The sequence below is a fragment of the Dryas octopetala genome, chromosome 7, assembly GCF_963921425.1.
Source record: "Dryas octopetala chromosome 7, drDryOcto1.1, whole genome shotgun sequence".
NCBI lineage: Eukaryota > Viridiplantae > Streptophyta > Magnoliopsida > Rosales > Rosaceae > Dryas > Dryas octopetala.
Window position 1 is genome coordinate 7015830 of NC_141372.1, and position 17736 is coordinate 7033565.

The 17736-nt window shown below is 35.3% G+C and overlaps 3 protein-coding genes and 1 pseudogene across 3 annotated transcripts; all 4 read right to left on the bottom strand.

Moving 5' to 3' along the window:
* Positions 1 to 1052: 1052 nt before the first annotated feature.
* LOC147279128 (UPF0481 protein At3g47200-like) lies at positions 1053 to 2760 on the bottom strand. Its single transcript, XM_086250429.1, has one exon. It carries the CDS (start codon positions 2758 to 2760, stop codon positions 1450 to 1452), a length of 1311 nt encoding a protein of 436 aa, XP_086106555.1. The 3' UTR covers positions 1053 to 1449.
* A 4323-nt stretch (positions 2761 to 7083) lies between these two features.
* On the bottom strand, positions 7084 to 8092 carry LOC147279129 (putative UPF0481 protein At3g02645). Its single transcript, XM_086251999.1, has 2 exons — positions 7628 to 8092; positions 7084 to 7089 (listed from the first exon to the last, which is right to left on the bottom strand). The coding sequence occupies exons 1-2, from the start codon at positions 8090 to 8092 to the stop codon at positions 7084 to 7086; spliced, it is 471 nt and encodes a 156-aa protein (XP_086108125.1).
* A 2966-nt stretch (positions 8093 to 11058) lies between these two features.
* LOC147279130 (UPF0481 protein At3g47200-like) lies at positions 11059 to 12543 on the bottom strand (annotated as a pseudogene).
* Positions 12544 to 14591: 2048 nt separating this feature from the next.
* LOC147279131 (UPF0481 protein At3g47200-like) lies at positions 14592 to 17151 on the bottom strand. Its single transcript, XM_086250623.1, has 2 exons — positions 17046 to 17151; positions 14592 to 16044 (listed from the first exon to the last, which is right to left on the bottom strand). The coding sequence occupies exon 2, from the start codon at positions 15995 to 15997 to the stop codon at positions 14675 to 14677; it is 1323 nt and encodes a 440-aa protein (XP_086106749.1). The 5' UTR covers positions 15998 to 16044; positions 17046 to 17151; the 3' UTR covers positions 14592 to 14674.
* Between the last annotated feature and the right edge of the window lie 585 nt (positions 17152 to 17736).

Here is a 17736-nt window from a genome sequence, read left to right on the forward strand (position 1 = left end):
CCTCCTCGCCGCCGGCGGCGGGGAGAGCTGGGAGGGGTGGCCGGCCAAATTGGAGGGGTGAGTTTTTTTTTTATGCAAGGGCAAAATGGGCAAAAATGGGTAAAAAATCAATGGGGTGGTGAACTCAGCATTTTTGGGTGGTCTGAATAGCCCCCCCCATTGAATAATCCATTGCGGGTTGGGCTTCGGCCCCCGGTTTACCAACAAAAAGAATAATCCTTTGCGGGTTGGGCTTCGGCCCCCGGTTTACCAACAAAAAGAATAATCCTTTGCGGGCCCCACCATGACTAAATTGGAGTAATAGTAGAAGGTTTTCTCCTTATCGGTGGGCCTAAGCCCAAACACATCTAGGACCAAATGTTCCCAGGCCTAGTTACACCAATTTAGGCCTAGCAATTAAATATTCAATTTGGACCCACCTCAAATAACATATGGGACCCACTTAAATATTGACCAATATTTAATTCTCAAAGACCATATTTCCGACAAATTTTGGCAAAAGAGGTACACCAAATGGTGCAAGAGTACAATGATGAGAAGACCAAAGAGGAGCACAAATCAGCCTATCAGGGTTCGAGTTATGATATTGGTAGTGAATGTTCAATCTTCTTATCCTATCCAACGTAGGTGAAATGAGGCTGGCCTAGTTGGTCGAAGACAATAATTTCCTTCCTACATATTCGGATTCAAACCCTCTCTTGTAATAAAAAAAAAAAATCCTATCCAACTTAGACAAATTTGTTGTATCGCAAAAATATTCCTTGTAGTTTATTTGTAGTTAAACTGAGATGTCATATTTTCTTCCGAATATATTAATTATATTCTTCAGTTGTCATAACAAGTTAGTATCAAAGTTAAAGGTCAGATCGAGTTGGTGGCAATTACCTCTCAAGCTGGAGAGAGATTTATGGAAGAATATGGAGGATTCACTTATAATATATAGTCTCACATTAACAAATAAATATGAAGTTTACAACTGCACGCACATACAAACAAATAAAACAAGCACTTAATTAGTAACATTTTTTTGTGAGAGAAACAGTTTGACTTACAAATTTGAGCCAATTAGATGTATTTATCTCAATAATGTCGTTAAGGTCCCAAGGTTCAATCTTTTTCACAAATAAAAAGCAAATTACAAATTTAAACAACACAAAAGCATCCAAAACTAGCTTACTGCTAGAACAACACAAGGGATTGAAATGACGTTTCGCACATCCATAACACTTCAAGGATTTCAATAAGGCTCGCAACGATAATCTAAGCATGAAAAAATGTTTTCCCAGCCAGAGCAAAGTGTAGCTTCCTCCTAGAACCTGGTGAATAATTAACCGGAAAAAAAAAAAAAAAAAGACAGATATGAGATTACAGGTAGATATTGTCAGAAGAGAAAGCCTAGTTAATTATAAGGCTTGGTAGTACTGATCATATGAGTGGCCAAGGAGAAACTTACTGATGCTGCTCAGTAAAGACAGAGTAAAGAGAGCACCCCGCCTGTATGAATGTGAGTATGAGCAAAATAATAGCTGCAATGATTTCTTTAGTTGCCCAAGGTGTGTGGAAAAAATGTTTTATCAAATTTCCCTTCAATTTGTGGCAGGGCATTTTGCAGTACTTGTTCAGTTTTTCACATTGATCTTGAAAATAGTAGCACTTGGAGTCGTCGACCCCATCGGCAAGGTTCTTAATCAGAGCACACCCCTTGCTGTCGTCACGTAGCTTATTTTCAAAAATTTCATACTTAACAAGCAAAGCCACATCCTCTGGGGTTTTCACAAGGCCATTCAAGACCACAAAATAATCATTTATGTATTTCTCTTCGTCTTTGCATTGGCTATGTTCAAAGACAAGGAGATTTGTGATTGTAACCTCTGTTTGATCACTTATTGTTATTTTTGGAATTTTGAGAACCCCTTTACTGAATTGTATGTCAAATATATTTTTGCTCGGTCCTGCCTTAAACGTGACTCCTGCCCGGTGTAGCTCGGTCATGCTGGGGCATGAGGTTACTGTTTTGAGTTCCTTTGGAGACGGGGGCACTGGATATAATTTTCTACAAAAATCAACAAAATGTTCTACTTGTACGTGAGAAGAGCGTATCTTATCCAAAGTGTCTTCCATTACCTCTATATGCATTTGACTTTTGAAGAAATGGTGAGAAAGATCAATTATTGAAGGCCTCTGACTCCCAGTAATGTTTGGAGGGAATTTAATTTTGTCAGGGTCAAAAAGATCCTTAAGAATGAAGAATGGCAGCTGATTTTCAAGCATCCGCATGTCAGGCCATACGTCCTGTAACATACATGGTTTGTTAAATATGCGGTCATTCTTATCTGTCAAGTAATCTCCCAATTCAGCACGAAAACGAAACCTAAATAAGACCTCAATGATGAAGGCGGCATCCACTAGAATGATTCTTACAAATTCATCACGGCTACACTCAAGGGTCTCTGCATAACAACCGCGCAATTTCTTTTCTTTTTCCCTTATCATTTTTATACATTCCTCCAAGCTTAGCGTGGTCCGATCAACTAAAAAATCTTGTAGGTACCTCTTTTTGTACTCTTCCATGGCTTTTAAGCCTTCCTTGCCATGGTGAAGTGGACCTATGGAGACTTTCTGAGGTGTGTAGGCCTTTTCGCTTACAAGACGTAGTCGCTTTGGAACTCTGTAGATACAACATGAAGAGGACAGGGGAAACAAGTTTTCAAACGCATCTCTCATCGAAGTTACTAAAGGATCAGCATTGTGTCCATCCATTTTCCCCCAATGACGATGATAGATGCTTCCTGGCACCACAATTAATAAATATTTCATTACTAATATTCCAACAATTATTTAATTATTTAATTTTTTTAATTAAGTGTCGTCATATTAATGGCTATTTAGGCAAGTCTATAGACTGTAGTAAACTTGCCCACAGCGAATTCTCAATCCCCTATTCTAGTATTCCTCACTCCCAAGCGATATTTGGGCAAAAAAGTTAACTAACCTAATATGTAAGAATATTAGGTTAGAGTTAGACAATTACTAGCAAAGGATTGATAATTAATATGTAAGAATAAAAGTGCAAGGAATTGACAATATGTCTTTTTGGTTGTTAAATGTTGTTTTTTGAAAAAAAAAAAAAAGTTTAAAATGTTGGCACATACCGAAACCATACCGAACCATACCGAATTCATAGAACACTGGTACGGTATAGTATCAATTTTAAAAATGTCCATAATATATCGATACCATACCGAATAAAAATTTCGATATGGTATCGATATGAGGCTCATACCGTCCCATACCGTACCGTCTCATACCGTACCATGCCCACTCCTAATTTTACCGACGGAAAAAGGATTTTTTTTGTAGGGACAAATTTTCGCTTTTGGGGGCCAAGAATGAAGCTAGCTGATCGACATGAGTATGTAAAGAAGAAAAAAGACAGAAGGCACTAGGATTCTTTGCTTAAATAATCCAATTTCCAACTGCCATGGAACATAATAATTAAACATAAAAGCCTCAAGAAAATGGTACGTTGTGCAAACATATATATATAACAATGGAAAAGGCCGGATACAACCAAGGCTTTCGAAAGATTATGAATTGAGAAAAGAGAAAGACAGAAATGGAAATGATCAAATTCGCACCTGCTACGTATAAGAAGACCAAGCTTGTTTTGCCTTTGGTAGCTGACTTGATTAGAAAAGCTCAATCCAGCTGATGGTTTGCTCCTATGGTAGATATACAAGTAGAAATTTTCTCTTATTAATAGCACAATGATGTGTACGAACAAGTTGCTTTAATTTACCAAAAAAACCAACAAGTCGCTTTAGAAGAACGGGTGAACTGATCAGATCACTGAGATCGAGTTTTTTTTTTTCTTTTTTTTTTTTTTTTTTGTTGACTTCATAGGGCTCTTATATATATATATATCAACTCCCGTCCAAAATCCCCGGGGTTCCTTGCTTTCAATTTTATATGTTGACGATGCGGGTCTTTCGCTAGTTTAAATTAAATTAATAATCCATTAATTACAGCTTAGACTAGATTTTGAAATTTCCATTAGTAATAGCACAGTGATCATGAGCTATATCAGATATATTTTGGAATAAATTGCTTTATTTACACCCAATTGCTAAAAAAAGGAACAAGTTTCTTTAGAAGAAAGGTCAACTAAGTGAAAGAATTTAGGCATTCATCTCAAAATTAATTGACAATAAATTATAGTCATTAATTAAGACAAAATAAAATTGAAATCTTCAAGTGTGAAACAGAGTATAATTAAAGTTATTTTGCTAAAATTTTGCCTTAATTAATAATAATCATCTTAAAAATGCAATTTCCAGCTTTGGAAACTCTTATGTCAAGTACTAAGCAAATGCTTGAGCTCATCACTAATTAAGAAAAGTCAAAGTTACATAACTTTCCAGTAATATCATTAGAAAACCAGTAGAAATTTTCTCTAAGATTGTGTACGAACAAATCGCTTTTAATTTTATATGTTGACTACGCGGGTCTTTCTCCAGTTTGAATTAATAATCCATTACAGCTGAGACTATATTTTTTATAATGCTTAATAATAGCAGGATGATGAATGATCATGACCTATATATATATCATCATATTTAAGAACAAGTTGCTCTATTTACCCCCAAATAAAAGAGGGAACAAGTTGCTGTAGATTTGAGGTCAACTAACAACGTTTGGGGCGTCCATGTTGTGGGCTCACTCCCGTTCACATGGGCTCAGATATTAATATGGTCAGTTAATAAATAATATTTATATAATCTTATGGAACTTATCTCATCTTCTCAAGTGTGAAATAATATTTACATAATTAGGACAAAATTAATGAAATCAGAATCTTCAAGTGTGAAATTAACATGGTATAGTTAAAGTTATTTTGCTAAAAAATTGCCTTAAATGTTAATAATAATCATCTTAAAAATGCAATTTCCAGCTTTGGAAATTCTTATGTCAAGTACTAAGCAAATGCTTGAGCTCATCACTAATTAAGCAAAGTCCAAGTTACATAGCTTTCCAGTAATATTATTAGAAAACCGGTAGAAATTTTCTCTTATTAATAGCACAATACGAATAAATCGCTTTTAATTTTATATGTTGACTAGGCGGGTCTTTTGCCCACTTTGAATTAAGGGTTAAATACAAAAATAGTCTACGAACTTTACAGTGAATTTCAATTTGGTCCATTAACTATAAAAAGTGTCAATTTGGTCCACAAATTTTTCAAATTATATCAAAGCAGTACAAACGTTAACTTCCAACCGAAAATTAACGGAATTGGTCACATGAAAATGTGATGAACGGACTAAAATATCTTTGAAAATGTGGTCACTTGCTGTGCACATGACCAGTTTTCATTAAATTTTTCAATGGAAGTTAATATTTGTACTGTTTTGGTACAACTTGAAAAGTTCGTGGACCAAATTGACACTTTTTATAGTTAATGAATCAAATTGAGATTAATTGTAAAGTTCGTAGACCATTTTTGTATTTAAACCTTAAATTAATAATCCATTACATGATAGACTAGATTGTTTATGTATAATGCTTAATAATAGCACGATGATGAATGATCATGAGCTATATCATCATATTTAAGAACAAGTTGCTCTATTTACCCCCAAATAAAGATTTGAGGTCAACTAACAACGTTTGGCTCTGGTATTAGAAAATATTAATATGGCCGGTCTATAAATAATATTTATATATATAATCTTATGGAACTTATCTCAAGTGTGAAATAATTAGGACAAAATGAAATAATATTTACTTAATTAGGTGTGAAACATGGTATGAACAAATTTTCTAGTACAATGTTGTGTATGAACAAATCGCTTTTATCTTATAGGGCTAAATATTATTAATAGAAATTTTCTCTTATTAATAGCACAATATTGTGTATGAACAAATCGCTTTTAATTTTATAGGGCTAAATATTACAAAATACACATCCCAGGTTTAGTGTCATTTCAATTCCCCCTATAAGATTTCAATTTTTTCAATGTGGTATATATAGTTTTTAATTTAGTTGTCGGACCCTACAATCTAACGGACCCTATTCTTATACCATCTTAAAGCATGAAATAAAATCATGTGCTTTCTTTGTGAAATGTGAGGTGTGTTTTAGCTCAGCAATCAACATACAATGGAAATTCCACATTGGAATTGTTGTTTATAAGGGGACGAAAGACATTTGGGTTAGAGGCAAAGTCCAAGAAATTATATATTAATCTCACCGCCATATATAGTATGGAAGCTGATTTTCCAGTTCCAATTTATCAACATAAAGTGGTTAGAGTTTCTAGTTGCCCGGCCGGCCTCGAGCTTGTGACATATATAATTTTACAATAATCATCAAAATGTTCTATTTTAGAAGAACATATTATCTACAAATTGGCTTCCGTTCCTTCTATATGCATGAGTTTTGAAAATATTGTGTGAAAGATTAATTATTGAACCTCTCTGAGGTCCTATTTATGCGTGTCTTGGGCCAAATTGAATAATCCATTGTGGGTTGGGCTTCAGAATACTCCATTGCGGGCCCCACCACGACTAAATTGGACTAATAGTAGAAGGGTTTCTCCTTAACGGTGAGCCTAAGCCCAAACACATCTAAGAGCAAATGTTCCTAGGCCTAGTTACACCAATTTCGGCCTAGGAATTAAATATTCAATTTCTCATCCAATTTGGACCCATCCCAAATAACATATGGGACCCACTTAAATATTGACCAATATTTAATGCACACTTTTTTTTTTTTGGCCATGAATGCACACTTAAACATATGGAGAGAGATTAAATGGAAGGAGAAAAACTTCGGTGGAAAGTCTCCTGCCAGTACTGCATCCTGATGAGTGGCACAAATTTCCATTTAAAATGTGACAATTGTTTTATTTTAATTACCACTTAAAATTAAACATGTGGCAATGTGTAAATGGATAGTTGGGCCACTCAGCAAAGTGCGGTGGCAGGAAACAGTCTACCGAAGTTTTTCTCAAAATTCAAATGGAAGAATATGGAGGACTCACTTATATTATATAGTCTCACATTAACAAATAAATATGAAGTTCACAACTGCACACACATACAAAGTTACAAACAAATAAAACAAGCACCAATTTGCTTCAATCACTCTACACTACTTGGTATCATCCTTCATTCATACGCACAACATGTATTAGGGTTTGAGTTATCACTTTAAGAAAACATGAGCATCGACCTAATTGCTAGCTACTCTCTCAACAACTTAGAGTTATTTACATTTATACCTCCCTGAGGTTTACCCCCTGAAGTTTTAAAAATTACACATACACCTCTTGAGATTTCAAAATTTTTGCATATAACCCCCTACAGTGAGACGAAAAATAATGAGAAAGTATGCAAAAAGGTATGTTATGGGATGAAATAGCCTAATAAGATTACTCAAATTGTAAGGTCCAACCTCAATAAAAATATCTTCTTCTTTGTTTATTTATTGTTTTCTCTTGCAAGGGTTATATGCAATAGTTTTAAAATCTTAGGAGTGTATGTGTAATTTCTAAAACTCTATGAGTGTATGTGAAAATACAATAAACTTCAGGGGGTATAAGTATAAATAACTCCAATAACTTACCACTAAGGTGGTGGAAATTAAAGTGATATATATCTTATTGTTGTCACCTAGCATATTTTCAAGAATTCCATACTCCACAAGCAACTCCACATCCCTTGGGGTGCTCACAAATTCATCCATGATGACAACATAATCACGTATCATGAAATTCTTCAGGCAATGGCATTGTTCAAAGGCAACAAGATTTCTGATTGTAAGCTCTGTGTCATCAACCATTTTTATTTTGGGAATTTCCAGAATCCCATCATCGAATCGGATATCAAATAGGTTTGCGGTTGATCCCACCTTAAACTTAACTCCAGCCCGGTGTAGCTCTGTCATGCTGGGTGCGGTTGCAGTTTTGGGTTTCCCTTGAGCTTGTGGTTTCAACGGTAGATATAAAGTTCTCATTAAATCAACAAAATGTTCTACTTTAGAAGAACATATTCTCTTCAAATTATCCTCTTGCGATCCCAACATTCCCATTTTAAAGAAATTATAAGAAAGATCAATAATTGAAAGCCGCCCAGGAATTCCCATGCATAACCTTTGCTTAGTTCCAATTAATTTCCAACTATGTACCATGAAACATAAAGAATTAACTTAAAAGTTCAAGAAAATGGATGTGAAAACTTATATAGCGAGGGAAGGATGCAACCCAGATAAAATATTATGAACTGAAAAAAAAAAAAATACAGAGACGGACAAGAGATATCAAATTCGCACCTTCTATTAATATTGAGAAACCACAAGCTTATTTTGCCTTTGGTAGATGACTAGAAACGCTAGCTCAATGCATATTATTTGCTCCTCTGGTAGATGAAGTAGAAATGTTCTCTTATTTATAGCACCAAGATGTGTAAGAACAAGTTGCTTTTTTCATTGTTTTTGGCCATAAGAACAAGTTGCATTTTTCGTTGTTTTTGGCCATAAGAACAAGTTGCTATAATTTACCAAATAATCGCTAGCTCAATGCGGATGACTTGCTCCTCTGGTAGATGAAAGTCGAAATGTTCTTATTTTAGCACAATGGTGTGTACGAACAAGTTGCTTTTTTCTTCTTTTTTTTTGGCCGGCCGTAAGAACAAGTTGCTTTAATTTACCAAATAAACGCTAGTTCGATGCAATTGATTTGCTCCCCTGGTGGATGAAGTAGAAATGTTCTCTTATTTATAGCACAATGATGTGTAAGAACAAGTTGCTTTCTTCTTTTTCTTTTGGCCATAAAAACAAAGTTGCTTTAATTTACCAAATAAACGAACAAGTTGCTTTAGAAGTCAGCAGGTGAGCTGATAATTTTATGAGTTGACTACGCGCGTCTCTCGCTAGTTTGAATGAATAATAGCACAATGATCATGAGCACAATATAAGTGCACAAATAAAATGCTAACGTGTGTAATCATATATATAGGGAAATACTTTGGTCCTCAAGTCTGAGGACCATCTTGTCCTCAATAAAAGTGCACAAATTAATAAAATGCTAACATGTGTTATTTTCTAACTATAGTAACGTACCAAATACCATATTTTTTTGCTAACCACACATCCAAACAACCAGTTTTCTTAATTATGTTATTGACTTTCCTAAACTCTTCTATTTTATTGGAGTCAGATGCTCAGATGGTTATATCTATATTTCGGTGAGTGGAGCTGTGGAGGAGGACCTAGGCCCAGACGTGCACCTATTGGAGAAAGCTAAGCGGCTTTTGTGAGTTTGCAGATGCCAGCTGTGTTTTTGTACCAACCGGGCCGCCCACCCACTTGCTCGTTTAATTTGCTCTTTAGTGTGAGAGTGTTTCTAGTTGGGAGAGGAGTGTCCCTGTATGGCTAGCTTATTGCAGTACTTTGTTTGCCTAATGCAGTTTAAATATTGCACTGTTAATCACGTTATAACTTAGTGAATTTTAAATAAAGTTAATGATAAATTAGATAATTTTGGAGGTCCTTACGATAAAATAACTCACCTAAAGTGTTAGAATTGACATCAAATTCCCTTCCACCCAGTGATGGATCTAGAAATTTTATCCCGGGGGTCAAACTATTCAGATATTTCGTCGAACAGGTTGTGGGCATGCTTGCAGATGGTCACAGGTCGTCATTCTGGGAGGTCAAACGAGCGATTTTGACAAGGGTTTTGCAGTGTGGATTGATAAAGATAATCCATTAGTAGCAAAATTTAATCACGAATATATATATATATATATACACAGAAATGATCACTCGCTCACCATAGAGGGGAGAATTCTCCGCTTATCTAACCACCTGCTCACCACAGAGCGGGGAATTCAATGATCGGAACCGTCCATTTTTTAGGTTTATCCTTAAGGGTTGTTCCTATAAAAAATCAATCAAATCGATAATTGTTTGATCCTCTAAACTTTGCAAACAAATACAATTCGTCAGATAAGGTTGAAATGATGTTGACAGTAATACACTGGCTAAACAGTTTCCCATTTGGCTGATTTTTTGCAAGAGTGATCTTTAAATGATGCTCTAAAATATGGACGGTTCCAATCATTAAAATTCGTTGCTGGATGGTTAGGTGAGCGGGGAATTCCTCGCTCTATGGTGAGCGAGTGATCATCATTGTGTATATATATATATATATATATATATATATATAACGTTTTAGAGCTAATTGGTTAGTAAGACTAGTCTTGACCTTTCTAAACCTATAGTTAAATTTTTTAATAAATATTTTATTTGTCCTAAAAAAGAGGTTATAGGGGAAGTAGGTTGTTGAAAATAAGAGTGTGATTTTGTATTTCTTTTTATATTTCAATTTAATTATTCTATTTACTTTTTGGTCCTTAATTAATAAATAATGTTATCAATACCCTTTTTTTTTTTTTTTTAAATGGGGTTACTTTTGAGGTATTTGAAAGTTTAACCTTACTCCCCATCTCCCTTTATATGTATATAGATATAGATAATAAGATGCTACTGATATATATAACTTTCACGTGGATATTGACAGTAAATGCTCCATTAAGGCCCTTGATTATTAGACTTGTGATAAATGATTCTGTTGTGTCATGAATTAATCTTAAGAATGCAATTTTCAAGCTCTCCTTTGGAAAGTCTTATGTCAAGTGGTTTGAAAAAAATAAAAACAACAAATTGTCTAAGTGGTTTGTCAAATACTTTTCATCAGAAAACCAGAGTATTTGCAAACTAGATTTGTACAGAGCTGAGATTTTCTAAGACCGGTTATATTTATAAGATTCCAAAATTTGTTACAACAAAGTTACAAATTTCAACAACACAACCTTGGTGATAAACACAGACTATCACCATGTTATATTGACGTTTAGAAGGCATAGCAGCGATAACAGATCGAGCACACGGCTTGTATGAGGGTGAGCATTAGAAGCAAAACAGCTGCAGCATAATAGAGATAGTCTTGCCCAAGTTGTGCCAAGACATTCACAAAGAGTAGCAAAAATTGTTAATCAGAATAGACCCCCACTGTTACTCTTTGGTGAGAGAGATATAATAGAGCAGAGCGTTTGCGTGAGAGTGAGCATGAGGAGAACAACAGCTGCAATGACAGAAATAGTTGCCCATGGTGTGTTGAAATAATCTTGTCTCAAATTTGCCTTCCATTTGTTCCATGTCAAACCACAGTACTTGTTCAGGTCTTCAGAAAGAGTGGCATAATAGAAGTCGCTAGCTTCCAAAGTAACCCCATTGCCAAGGTTGTTAATTAGGGTAGAAACATCACTGCTGTCACCTAGCACATTTTCAACAATTCCATGCTCAACAAGCAACTCCACATCCTTTGGGGAGTCCACAAAACGATCCATGATGTTAACATAATCACTTACACACCTCAAAGTGCGATGGCATTGTTCAAAGGCAATAAGGTTTCTGAATATAGGCTCTGTGTGAACACAAATTTCTAATTTTGGAATTTTCAGAATTCCATCAGTGAATTGTATGTCAAATGCGTTTTTGGTTGATATTCCCACCTTAAACTTGACTCCCGCCTGATAGAGCTTTGTCATGTTGGGTGAAGGTCTTACATGTTCAAGTTTTGTGCGTGGTCCACCATGATAGTTCACATAAAGTTCTTATAAGATCAACAAAATGTTCTATTTGTACTTCAGTAGAACGTACTCTCTCCAAGTTGTGCTCTTTCGCTCCCACTACTTCCGATGCATGTTTGAAGAGATCGAGAGAAAGATCAATTATTGAAAGCCTCTTAGTACTCTTAAACTTACAAGAGACTGTAAATTTGTCTGGGTCAAATAGATCATCGAGAATGAAGAGTGGTAGCTGATTTTCGAGCAACAACATGTCAGGCCATAGATCCAGAAACATCTCCGGCTTGTTCCATATGCGGTCATTTTCATTATTAAATTCTTTTAGGCGTGACCTCAATAAGCACTCGATAATGAAGGCAGCATCCACAAGAATGATTTTTACAAAGTCATCACTGTTAAACTTAATGGTTTCTGCATAACAACTGCGTAATCTCACTTCTTGGTCCCTTATTATCTGTATATAATCTTTCAAGCTTACTTGGGTTCGATGCAGATAATCTTGTAGGTACCTCTTTTTGTGCTCTTCCATGGCTTTCAAGGCTTCATTTCCATGGTGAAGTGGGCCTATAGAGACTAGCTTAGGTGTGTAAGCCTTTTCATTTACACACCGTAATCGCTCTGGAACTCTGTAGATACAACACGAAGAGGACAGAGAAGGCAAGCTATCCAACTCCTCAGTTATTGAAGTTTCTAATGGCACATACGGGTTAACTATGTCATTTGGAGCAGCTTGATTGCTTCTTTTCATTTTTCTTGTGATGACGTTTTGTCACTGTTAAAATTCCAAGATGAGATGGAGAAGTGCTCCGACCATGAATTAAAAAAAAAAAACAAAAACAAAAAAGGATCACAGAATGTCAAATCAAACTAAATGGGTGAGAAAATCCAAACATTGCAATTACATAGCTCTGTGCAACTCATAAGAGCAAACACAACAAGAGGCCTTAATTAAGAATTCTTATGGAATCAATGCTCCAAATTCATAAAAAACTCTGTTGTTCAACTCTGCCTCTTGCAACCAATATTCTTGGAAGATTCTAATGTAGTTTTTGTTAAAACATTCCTCCTGGACTTATGAATACTGTATGAAAATGAAATGAAAATCTTGTGTGGATTAATATTACAAATTGGGATAGTTACAAATAAATCACTAACATCCAATCAAAACATAGACAACCCAAAATTCCATTACAAGAATGAGATCATAACATTATTCCCATAACCTTTCCTTAATTAATTCCGATTTCCAACTACGTACCATGAAACATACATAAGCATTAGCTTAAATTAAGCTTGAAGAAAATGGATGTGCAAACATATATAGCAATGGAGGAGAATACAACCCAGGTGAAGAATTATGTATTTAAAAAATAAAAAAAATAAAAAGATAGATGGAAGTGACCATCAAATTTGCACCTGCTATGTATAAGAAAGCCAAGCTTGTTTTGCGCGCCTTTGGTAGATGACTAGAAAAGCAAGCTCAATGCAGATGGTTTGCTCCTCTGGTAGATGAAGCAGAAATCTTCTCTTATTAATAGCACAATGATGGCCGGCTTTGTGTATGAACAAGAAACAAGTTGCTTTCCAATATGACGGTAGAAGTTTCTCCTAACCCCGACTATAAATAAATGTCTTGTGTATTCTACCCTTATTTTTAATTTGCTGAAGTTTCTATCTACCAACCCATTATCCATAGTCATATTCATATTATTATTCAATGGTATTACATCACAACTTTATAGGAAAAAATAAGGTTGTTTCTTAATGGTGTGACAGCCACCATGATAAACAAATGGTGCAAAGAAGAAAGTCCGTGCAGGGTTGCTTTTCTAAATTCTTAAAGCAGCTACCATCTCTGACTTTCATTATGTACTTGAGATTTATATATAGTATTCTATACATGGACCTCACCTGGGGCTTGCTCTCCAAGATAGGCCTGTGCATATATAAGACAAAGAAAGATGTATACTTCTGATTCCTAATTATGTACATTTTAGATAAAGTTGCAGAGTACCCACAAAGAAAGAAACAAAATCATAGACAAGCCAACACGTACGCTATAAAATGAGCAAATTTTGGGAGTTCAAATAGAATCACTGTTTGTTTAACAAACAAAAACTAATGACTGTTTCTTTTCAACAAGCAAGTCCATGTCTTTTGTGGTGTCAATAGGATAATCCATAGTTAGCGATCGAGATTTGATCACAAATATATACAACTTTCAAATGGATGATGACAGTACCTGCTCCAAAGGCCATTGATTAGATTTGTGATAAATGATTCTGTTGTGTCATGAACTAATCTTAAGAATGCAATTTCCAGCCCTTCTTTGGAAACTCTTATGTCAAGTACTGAGTGAGCATTTCCTTTGGAAAGTACTCCAGCTGATTTTCCAGTAATATCATTTCACATTGAAATTTATCAAACTCTGTCAATTCTGTCTATCACCCTTGATTATGAGCTGATCTTATATACCAGAAATGAAGCAAGTGGTGGCCGGTGTGGTGTATGTCAAATACTTTCATCAGAAAATTACCAGCAGAATTAGTTCAAGGAATTCACAGAGTATTTGTAACTGGATTTGAACAGATTTGAGATTTTCCAAGACTGATTAATTACATTTTATTTATGTTTAGACCATATAAGATTATTGGCAGATCACGGACATATACCGCCACTTGCATGGAGAATCCAAAATAGTAACTCTTATTAACAAGAAATCAAGTTACAAATCTCAACAATGAATCATTGAATCGTACTACTATCGCACACACAAACAAATAAAACAAGCACATTGTTTCAATCACTCTACAATGCTTGGTATTATCCCACATGCACACAGCACAAATTCACCGACAAAACAGCCCATAGTACTCTTCTACGTAGTACATACTAATAATACAACTCCTCATGGCAGATCATGGACATACTAGCTTGACAACTCTCTCAAAGACTAGAATTTACCTCTAACGCGGTGGAAAAACCAGCTCTTGTGATGCAGAGGACCAAACGGAGAGATTTGCTAGTGACGCTTAGAAGGCGTAGCAGAGATAACAGAGCACACAGCTTGTATGAGGGTGAGCATGAGGAGCAAAACAGCTGCAGCGATAGAGATAGTTGCCCAAGGTGTGTTGAAATAATTTTGTCTCAAATTTGCCTTCCATTTGTGCCAAGACGTTCTACTATACTTGTTCAGGTCTTCACAAAGAGTAGCAAAATAGAAGTCATCGGAGTCCAGAATGACCCCATCTGCAAGATTGTTAATCAGATTAGAACCCCCACTATTGTCACCAAGCCTATTTTCAACAATTCCATACTTCACAAGCAACTCCACATCCTTCGGAGTGTTCACAAAACGATCCATGATGACAACATAATCGTTTATGTAGTTTTCCATGCAATGGCATTGTTCAAAGGCAAGGAGATTTCTGATTGTAAGCTCTGTTTCATCACTTATTGCCAATTTTGGAATTTCTAGAATCCCATCTTTGAATTGTATGTCAAATAAGTTTTTGGTTGATCCCACCCTAAACTTGACTCCCGCCCGGTGTAGCTCTGTCATGCTGGGTGTGGTAAGTGTTTCGAGCTTCCTTGGAGCTTTCGGTTTCAATGGTATCGGTAGATATAAATTTCTACAAAAATCAACAAAATGTTCTATTTTAGAAGAACATATTGTCTCCAATTTGTCTTCTGTTCCCTCTATATGCATTAGAGTTTTGAAGAAATTGTGAGAAAGATTAATTATAGAAAGCCTTTCAGTTCTATTACCATCAGAAGAGACTTTAATTTTGTCCGGGTCAAAAAGATCCTCAAGAATGAAGAATGGCAGCTGATTTTCAAGCAACCGCATGTCAGGCCATACATCTTGTAGCATCCATGGCTTGTTAAATATGCGGTCACTCTCATCCTGCAATTCATGGAAACGGTGCCTCAATAAGATCTCAATGATGAAGGCAGCATCCACTAGAATAATTCTTACAAATTCATCACTGCTAAACTCAATGGCCTCGGCATAACAACTCCGTAGTCTTGCTTCTTGGTTCTTTATTTTGATTACATAATCCTTCAAGCTTACCTTGGTCCGACGGATAAAATCCTGTAGGTACCTCTTTTTGTGTGCTTCCATGGATTTTAAGGTATCCAGCTTGCCATGATGAAGTGGACCTATAGAGACTACCTGAGGTGTGTAAGCCTTTTCACTTACACGCCGTAGTCGCTCAGGAACTTTGTAGATACAACAGTTAGAGGACAGGGGAGACAAGCTCTCCAACTCCTCTCTCATTGAAGTTACCAATGGAATGTCAGGGTTTTCTATGTCATTTGGAGCTTGGTTGTTTCCTTCCATTTTTCCTCTTGATGTGTTGTGATTGTAATAAATGAAGATGATGTTTACTGGCACCACAATCAACAAACTTATCATTACTCACATTCCAATATGCAAGGGACAAAAATTGAAAAATATGACAAAATGCCAAATCAACCTAGATATATGGTTTTTTTTTTTTTTTTAAAGGATATATGGTTGAGAAAAGTAATCTAAACATATTTCAATTATATGGCCTCTTTGCAACTCATAAGAGCAAACAGAGAAAGTACTAAAACATCCCACCCCAGATGCATTTAGAATTTCTGTGGAAAGCTCCAAATTCTTAAAGAACTCTATGGCATGGTCAACACTGTCTCTTACAACCATTCAAGGAATATTCTAAAATTCAGTTTTGGTTAAAGATTCCTACTAGTCATGTGAATCTGTATAATAATTCTATTGTTTTACTACATTCCCTCTGTTTCTTTATTTCCCTCCACAGATTTTTCCACATTTTCCATTTAATTGATGAGATAAAGTAGGAAACAGAAAGCAATTGAAAATCTTGTATGAATCATTACAAGTTTTTGGTCTTTTTTTTTTTTTGTTTGTTTTGTTTTGGGCTGGTTTTTGCCTTGGGCTCCATGTAAGTGCCACTTTTTAATGCAACATCTTACTTACCCCAAAAAAGGGGTCCAGAGTGAAACCGAACATGGTTGTGTACAGTATTTCTTGTTCTACATTATTGCAGCTTCTAGTAAAACTGCATATTCTTATAGTAGATGTTATCCTCTTTTAGATCTTATGCTTCCAATCAATACACACAACAGAGACAAACCAAAATTCCATTGAAAGAAGGAAGAAAATTAGAACACTCCCATAAAATTTACTCAATTCCAATTTCTAACTATAACGAAACATAGAAAACTTAAAGCTTCAAGAAAATTGATGTGTTGCAAACATAGCATTAATGGAAAAGAAGGATAAAACCCAGACTCAATTTATGGATTAATTGAAAAAACAATTTAATAAAAAAAATAAAAAATAAAAAATAAAACAGAGAAGGAATTAGGAAGTGAATTCGCACCTGCTATGTATAAAAGAAAAGCCAAATTTGGTTAGCCTTTGGTAGATGATCACTAGAACAGCTCAATGCAGATGGGTTGCTCCTCAGGTAGATGACATACAAAATTTCCATTAATGATGGCACGACGATGGGGTATATATAAGAACAAGTTGCTTTACAAGTCAAGTCAACTTCAGAGTTTCCATGGTTTTTCTTTTTCTTTTTAAATATTATAACGTGTCTTTGGCCAGATTGAATAACCCCATAATTGCGGGCCCAATCACAACTAAATTAGACCAATAGTAGAAGGTTTACCTTGACTATATAAGTAAATATCTTGTATCTACCCTTGTGTTTCTCTGAAGCTTCTGTTCTAAATCTAATCAACCTTTTTATGCTTAGTCGTTAATAGCCATTCCATGACAATGTTCTAGGAAAAGATGAGGTTGTTCCATAGCATTGCTCTAGGAAAGCACATCCACGTCTCATTTTAAATTTATTGGTTTTTTTCAATTTTGGTTCTTGAACTTTTGAGTCTTTGACCATTGTCCCCATTAAGCACCCAAACTATTATTTGTTTTAATTTCATATCCAAACTTTTATTTGGTTCCTATTTGGTATATAATGTGACTTTTGTCAAACATTTTTTCAACTCACCTTGGACAACTAAAGAAATCATTGCAGCTGTTATTTGCCTGGGATTTGGATTCTC

Bases quoted from the DNA above. Each gene is read 5' to 3' on its own strand.
- LOC147279131 (XM_086250623.1), bottom strand. From the start codon at position 15,997: ATGGAAGGAAACAACCAAGCTCCAAATGACATAGAAAACCCTGACATT.
- LOC147279128 (XM_086250429.1), bottom strand. From the start codon at position 2,760: ATGGATGGACACAATGCTGATCCTTTAGTAACTTCGATGAGAGATGCG.
- LOC147279129 (XM_086251999.1), bottom strand. From the start codon at position 8,092: ATGGGAATGTTGGGATCGCAAGAGGATAATTTGAAGAGAATATGTTCT.